Genomic DNA, 8,267 nt, shown 5'->3' with positions numbered 1-8,267 from the left:
ATGAACATTAGAAAGAGAATATGATAGTGTTATTTCATAGTCAGCCAGTGCAACAGAAACCAATAATTGGAACACAGTATAAAAAAGCGTAGTGAGAGAAACTCAGCCGGGGGGAAGCCGACCTTCCCACTCAGCAAAGGCTGTGGCGTTGTCCCCTTTCCCTAGCAAACTGGCTGCGTCAAGTCCCTCGACATGTCTGTTTTTTCTCAATAATTTACTTATTCAGATTGATCTGTGTCTTGTTACTCAAAACTTCCCACAATTTTTTATTTCCTAAAAAGCGATGCAGTGTCCACAGGCACACACTCAGCTCCCGTGGCTGTATTTTTCCACATCCACCAGTTGCCATGGTGAGGGAATCCCCAGCCCTAACGACCTCACCTCCTCCTGGCAGCTCCATCACTCCTCATTGGCAGGGCTCTCCTCCAGAGGCGTGATTGCAGGGAGGCCTAGTTCTGTTGCATTGTGGGATGCAGTGAGGCTGGCAACAGTGTGTAGGAGAACAAGGACCAGCAGGCAGAGTTTGAGCCGGCTGTTGCACAGTCTGCAGGCTGCCGAGGAGCTGAGGGAGGTGCGGTGTTGGCATGGCGGGTGAGTTCTTTTCAGGGTCCCCCGAGATCGGTTGTCCGATTTTATGTCCCACCGCACGTCACAGCACTCTGAGTCTGGGTCAACTCCTGATGGATAGTCCTCCAGTAATCCTGTAGGGATTTTATTTTATTTTTTTACGATAGAAATGTTTAGCATTAGATCACAGTTCAGATGATCTCACGTCACAACCAAATATCCTTAAAAAATAAAAATACAAAATTCAAATATTTGAAAAGGGAGTGCATTTAAAAGCCATATACATTTTTTCCATCAGCATAAACAATCTTAACTGTTTTTCAGAGGATGGTCACCTCTCTCTAAATATCCCGTATGTGACAAACAGAGGCTCAAATTGTTTCTCTGTCAAACTTTAGTTTGGTTCCGACCAAACTACATATTTTACTGTTTTTTTTTTTTCAAATGTTGGAAATGTAGTACAGATGGAGACATTATCTGGAATTTGACCACATTTTCTTGTCATCCGAGAGTTCCGCATTTACCGTGCTAGCATGGTCTCAAAGAGCAGAGATACACTTTCCCCTGACATCAGAAGCACTCGGGGACTGGCGATGATCTGTGTGTTTGCCGATGTGAGGGTGTGAACTGTGAAGACATCTGTGCCCACTCAGCACAGTTTGGCTGTCAACAGCTTAAATGTGACAAGACGAACCATGTAATTACAGCGAGTTTCTGAGTTGAAGTTGCCATGTTTGCACAGTGAGTGACAAAACACTGTGTGCATGAAGATATGCAGCAGCAGGAGTGACAGCCCCGAGCTGCAGAAATGAAATAGCTGCTGTCATCAGGGTCTGTAACTGTAGGGCTCAAAGCAAACGCTGGAATGTTTCTGCTGAGGGCATCAGTGGGCACAAGGTCAGCCTGGGATGACATTAAATGTATAAATAAAACTTTAAAATTGAATTTCTATTTGTGAGCTGCTGTGTCACAGGTTTAGTTATAGGTACAGTAAGTAGGTTAAACAGTTGTTTTTACAGTGTAAAGACATGTTGGTATTTATTGGTATTACTCTAGATATAATCTTACATTTCCACAACTTTCTTGAAGCTGTACCATATATGTAATATTCAAAGTTCATCTTAAATATGAGTGGACTTTGAAGTAAGTTCTGATGCAACGCACATACATTTGTAAATAGATTTATTTTGTGTGATTTTATTTACACAATTAGAACAATCAAGATTAACACAAGTTGGTTATTTTCCAGTACAAAGTAAATTAAACTTTACTTAATGACTAAAATATAGACGGCTTAAAGCAGTTTATTGAAGCGTTACTTAAATCTGGTTTTACTGTCAACAGTCAACAGATGCTCATTTTGGCCACCGCTAGAGGGCAGCATGAACGTAAATATTACATAGCTTGTTATGGGGCCAGAGATCAGACAACTGGGTCAGATGTAACTTTAAAATTGACACCCAGTTAATGGGATATGCAATAATTAAGTATTTGGTAGAACCACTGTAGTAAATATACTAGTATCAGCCAAACACTATTGATTTATTCTCAGAGTTCCACAGTTCTTGCTGCAGTGTGCATGTGCAGTGGTCTGCTTAACTGTTAAATAAAGAGAACATCTTGTAACTACATTTATGTCCACCAGCGGCAGTGGTTTCTACAGTGGACACAGTGGGCAGAGGCAGCAGAGTTGAGCAAATCTTGTGACTCAGGATTTAAGGATTTAATGCTCTTTTACCCCTCAAGTAGTCAGCAAAAGCACTACAGCCTAATTTCTCAGCGCCGCCTGAAACTGAGGGCTAAAGTCGCACACGAGTGGTGAGGGAGCCAAAAAACATAAAACTAGGTTAAAAATAAACACAAACAGCCCTTACCTGTGCATATAAAACTTGGGCTGCCTCCATGGATGAGATCATCATTGTCAGGCAGGACAAAGGGGCACCGCTGCTGCACCTCCAGGCAGTACTGACCGCAGGGGATTCGCTTGCTGCAGTGCATCTGTGTAGTCTGGAAGTACTGAGAACACAGCCAGGGCTTATACACCATCTAGGTGGGAGACAGACAGGTGAGGGCAGGGAGGGTGAAAGGGGTGGTCGGGAGGGAGAGAGAGAGAGAGAGAGAGGAAGGCATGTGGGGAGTGGGGGTGGAGAGAGAATATTAATGACTTTGAGCAGTGCTTCAAATACAATACAAACACCAATGTATGTTGTTGCATAAAGGTGCATCATCTGTGACCTCAGCAGCTGTTAATCCACCCAGTACTAGACAGATACCTCAGTAATACTTCTTCAAAGTACTTTTTTTGACCTTTTGAAGTTGACCTTTTGACCTTTGTCATTTCCTTGGTCTCAGGTTTCTGTGTTTACAACAAGCAGGTGACGTGATCCTTTGTGGTAGGCCAGTGATTGGGCATGTTTTTATGTAAACAAAATAACTTTCATTTAAAGAAAACACCGAAAATGTTAAAGTAAAAGAACAGAAATAACACAAACAAAGACTCCCATAAAAACATCACAAATGTGGCTCTGGTCAGGAATAATTTCAATCCACCTGATAAATATAACAAATTGAGTATTTTTTTCTATTTGACTAGTATGTCAATAAAACATTTATATACTATTATTTTTATACAGTTTGTTTTAGAAATATTCCCCTGACAAACTGTATTTGTAAATATTGAAGTACGTGTGGTACAGCATCTTACAGTATGTTTACCTTCTACACAGCGTGATGTGTTAAAACTAAACACATCTGTCCCTTTAGTCCAAACTGCAGTTTAAATAAATAGGAGAGAATATACAACAGTGGTTTTGTTTATGCAAAAACACTAAACACTGTCTCTAAAGCTCTAAGTAGATGTTTATATTCGCAACTATTTTTTTTTCTTGTCTCTTTTTCCCAAACCTGCCAATGCATATTAGGCAAAGACATACTGTGTACTTAGCGCCTTGTTTTTCTTTTTCCCTTGTGACTAAGTGGTTGCCTCATTACGTGGTATTATCACCTGCAGCAATTAGCTGGTATTTCCAGCTGAAACACTGCAGCGGCTGTGTGGAAGCCGAGCACCTGCTGTGAACTAGTCATCCTGCCCTGCAAGCCCAGGTATCTGACAGTGGAGGTTCTGTATGTGCACGTGGACGTGTTCGTAGGATCCTGTATAACATGAATGGACTAAGACACCAGTAGAATGATACCTTGTATCTTACCTCTAATGTATCTTTATAAAATTGACCCCTTAAGTATTGTGGTGTGTTGAACGTGTATGGGAGCATGACCATAAAGAGTAGCCCATTGTTGCCTTGTGTCCCGTAGTAATGACTGTGGTGTTTCATAGATTCAGTCGTTCTTTTCTCTGCTCTCTGTTGTTTTTTTTTGCCGACCTCACCTGTCACAAAGTGGTAACAGAAACACATCCAGCCAACTTTGTTCTAGTTGTTATTTAATAAGTCTAAAAAGTCCTAGTGACCACTAGTGTACAGTACATGGATTTTATCACGTGAAACCCATCACCTGTGAAGGCTAAATGGATGAATGAGCATAAACACTTCCATGTGTGGACGCTATACCTAAGCAAATTACTATGTGTGCTAATAAATAGATTGCGTGAACTGAAGATAAGGATTGTTTATGAGTATACACACACATACACACAGATGCTCACACACACCTGCACACAGAGCTCATCTTTCTAATCTGTTATCGCTATGTAAATGTCACAGAAAGTGCAGTCACATGACCTTTCCTCACATCTTGCACATGTTGCACACATGTATGTATATGTGTATGTGTGAGAGCAAACGCCGGTCTTTTCCATTGGTGGTGATGAGACAATCAGTCATCCTGAAACTGTCAGCATGGGTTGATGAACGCAAACGGCAAAATGCTGCTTTTATTTCCTCATTCAGCAGCACATCACACTCTACAGTGAGTGTCGAGCGGTGTCTGTCCTGGTCTTTATTATCCCTATTACTTCTCCATCCGCTCTTGGTTTACCAAAAAAAGACCTTTGAAAAGGGACTTAGGCATTAATAATCAGACATGAATAATCCATCACAACTGAAGAAATTGTGTTTTTTTTTTTCTTTTGCCCACAGCGGCAGCTTAGATTTGACTGGAGCCTTATCTGCTCCACACTCCCCTCTATCGATGTTTGGTGGTGTTTCTTTACAAGGACAAAGAACTGCAGTAACCTACATCTAAGTGACACCTACACGGTGAAACCAGAACAGAAAAGGGCAGAACGCCTCCTATGTGTCTGGCCGTCAGCAAAAAAACATCTGCCTGAAGTGTAACAGATGTGGTGTCAAAGCGGCAGCTTTTTTTTTGGCCGTTTGCCACACGTGTGTGTCCTTTTGCTCTCAGCAGCAGTTAGCGCAGCCCACTGCTGCTGCAGCTGCTGCAAACATCTCTGCTCCCTCTCCCATCACTCTACAGTAGAACCATGACTCCTAATTTATCATCCTGCTGTCAAAATCTCAGAGCCAGAGAGAAAGCTTATGGGACAAAGGGACAACAGTGTAATGAAGGAGGCAGAGAGATGCCCTCTCACTCCTATTTATAAAACTTTCTTCTTTCCATATATTCCTTCAACCCTTCGGGGGGACAGAGTCAAACACTGCTTTCTTTTAAACACCAACTGTGGTTCAGAGGTCGGAGAGTAGGCTTTAGAAATGTCGTGTTTCTTCTCTCTGTGTGACAGCCATTAAATTCCCGTTATCTGATTTCATATAATTTTCTCTGTGTTACTGTCATCACTGAGTTATCTTCACAGGCTGCTTGAAGAAAGGAAACAGATTGTCGTGACCCGCCGTTAGTTCCTAAAAAAATGATGTGGAATATGTTGTTGGTTTAGAAAGTAACTCAGTTTGTCTATAAGTCTCTTTTAATCTCACGCCTCTACTAATTCTCTCTCTGAAATCCTACCAAAGGTACTAAAAAGAAAATATTAGCACATTAGTTAGAGCGTTAGAGAGTTATGATGTGATGATAAGATGTGGGTCATGACTTCCCCTGTATGGAGATAGTTCAAGCTCAATTCATTTCTAATTCACAATGCATAAATATCACTTACACCTAAGCGGTGACATAGACGTTGTAGGCCTTATTGCTTTTAGTGCATTGTTTCTGAACGCTTAGACTTTCACATAGTTTAAAAAGAAAGGTCCTTGCTGTGAGTTTTTTTGTGTGCAATATTTCCTGAGAGACAAAAAGCTCAACCTTGTTCTTATTAGACTACAAAACATTTTTCTATTTGTGTGAGACAATTTTTTTTTTTTTGGGGGGGGGAGTTCACCGGGGCAGGTTGATGGGTACGTTGGCTGAGAGGTGCGAAACACTTTTGCAAAACTGGAAACAAATTTATGTTTCCAAAACAGTCGAACAAGACGCAAAAGGACCAGTCCGGGCAAATTGAGAATTTAAGTGTCTTTTCAAACTGCACACGTCAACAACAAATTGCTTCTTTAATGTTACTGCAGTATCTCGACAGGCCTGACGACTTTGTTCGGTCTTAACAACTTCTTGGAAGGCATCTGGTCCACACTTGTGCCTTATCTTCTCTACATGACACCGACCGTCTTTGCTGTGTCTCATTTCTTTTGTAAAGCCTTTATATTTTTCTTTGTAACCTTCAACTGATCTGTACCTGATGTATGGGAAGTCTTTGCGGACTCGACTTCTGTTGTCAGATAAGACACAGAACACAGCGAAAAATCCTGCTGCTTTTGCCGGCCTTTAATTGGACTTAGTCAGAGTCACTTCATTTGATCGCGATGTCTCCTGACCTTTGTAAAGCATTGATTTGTGTGTAATTAGCTAATTCTAAAATCACAACTCAGGTTTTTATTTCAATTGATAAAATACACACAGGCAATTGGACATTATTTTTCGATTTATTCTTGATGTGGCCACAAATCTGAATTTTCCAGTGTTTTATCTGTGTCTGTGGATAGAAATCAACAAAGGTGTGTAAATGTAAATGCAGTGTTAAACAGATGGAGGGAGAGAGGCCAAATTTCAACGTCAGAATTAATTTGCTATAACAACATATTTATGTTTGACTCTAACCAAATCCCAGCTACTGCTGCCCCCCCCCCTTTTTTCCCCCTACTGATCCACAGAGTTGAGACTCAGCGGTCTCCTGGAATAGATCGTATCATTACGATCAGGCGATTAGGGTTGTAATTGATGAAAGTCCTGATTCTGCCCTGTGGTATTCCTTTTAAGTAGCCCCAGATGGCCTTTATTGTCAGCGCCTCATCTTTAATACTTTATCTAGACTTGAGGTTGTGGTGAAACCGCTGACAAAGACCTGGCCCATTACGGCAACTCATCCTGCTAACAGCGTGGAAAACATTTCCCTGAAAGACCCGGACACACAAATATTAGAGTCAGGAATCGAGTCAGGCCCCTTCCCCCCTCACTGATCTTTAGCTTCACAATATAAACAGAGTTCATGGTAAATGCTGGAATGTTATACACAAGAAGGAAGAGCCATTTTCATAATGACAGTGTCACTCCTTCACATAGTTGATGCAATATTACTGAAACAGAGGTTCAGAAAAAGTGAAGCCTCAGGATCACTGTTGGTGACTAGACGGTTTTAGTCACAGTTTTGAAAAAAGCTGTTGTTTTGACAGAAATTGTGCAAATTTAAAAGACGCATCATCCATCAATAAAAGATAGAAGAAAAAAAAACAAGCAATCGACAAAACTGTCATTATTAAAAGTATCCACTTTTGCAAATGTATCCAGCTTTTTTAAAAATCAGAACTAACTAAAATACAGTAACTGCAGTGAAGCAATGCAGCAAAAGACGAATGTGCTGATACGACTCATGTGGATAAACTTCTGAAGAGTAGAATAATATCCTGGAGAGAGTGAAAGGCCACAAAGATGACAGAGAAGGTTGTTCAGGACATCACTGTTCACAAACAGCCCATGTCTATAATAATGACAAATTTTATCAGCCTGTAGATACGAGGCGTGTCCTTCTGTTGTAATCTGTCCCTATCTGTCACAGCGTACCTTACTGCAGCTCTACAGTCAGGTAAAGGACAAATGCACAGAGCACATGTACAGTATTTGTTTCACATTTGACATCCCGATGTTTGCATGCAAAGCCGCACAGAAATATTTTCAGTTGATTTATTTAGTTGGGCTAATTTGGTTTTAAGCTTTTCAGGGGCTGGCATTCATTTATTTATTGTATTTTCTTCGAGTTCGAACTTAACTAATGCAAGGCAGATATTCAAATCTCCCAAAGTTATGACAGGGATTTTCCAAATAAGGGGATTTTACCTGCTGGTGCAAAGAAAGAAATTATAATGTTTATTCATTATTTAAAATCATTAAAAGAGCTACTTTTGGGGAGAAGATGCTAATTTTTTATTACTCCAATCTAATTTTTAATCTTTCATTAGATGTGCTACTTTACATAGGAATGAAAGTAATTTCCGTCACAGTATCCACTGAAGGTCCAATTATCATTCTGCATATGTGCTGCACTGTGCTGAAATTAGCTGTCCATTTAAGCTGTGACATTAAAGCGATCTGAGATGCAAAGGGTCAAATAGAGGTTATTCTTCACCAGGAGTCATGTGTAAACTTCTAGTTAATCCCTGCAGCAGCAGAGCTATAGTAGCAGGAGTAATGACATCAGCCTACAGCAGCTCCAGTACAGGGTAAAGGAAAAACTAATG

At 40.7% G+C, this 8,267-nt stretch overlaps 2 protein-coding genes across 3 annotated transcripts in view; one reads left to right on the top strand and one right to left on the bottom strand.

Annotated features, from left to right (window-relative positions):
- The window catches only part of cckbrb (cholecystokinin B receptor b), an 86,734-nt gene that overhangs the window by 37,159 nt on the left and 41,308 nt on the right, over window positions 1-8,267 (top strand). The window lies entirely within an intron of this gene.
- Window positions 8-8,267, bottom strand: part of nalf1b (NALCN channel auxiliary factor 1b) — a 54,821-nt gene continuing 46,561 nt past the window's right edge. The window contains exons 2-3 of the mRNA XM_008328679.3: window positions 2,442-2,613; window positions 8-701 (exon numbers count right to left, since the gene is read on the bottom strand). Coding sequence (XP_008326901.1) covers window positions 400-701; window positions 2,442-2,613 — 474 coding nt within the window. The 3' untranslated portion in view covers window positions 8-399. The remainder of the gene's footprint in view (window positions 702-2,441; window positions 2,614-8,267) is intronic.

This window comes from Cynoglossus semilaevis, chromosome 16 (assembly GCF_000523025.1).
Source record: "Cynoglossus semilaevis isolate Cse_v1.0 chromosome 16, Cse_v1.0, whole genome shotgun sequence".
Lineage (NCBI taxonomy): Eukaryota > Metazoa > Chordata > Actinopteri > Pleuronectiformes > Cynoglossidae > Cynoglossus > Cynoglossus semilaevis.
This window is presented reverse-complemented; position numbering and strand designations above follow the sequence as displayed.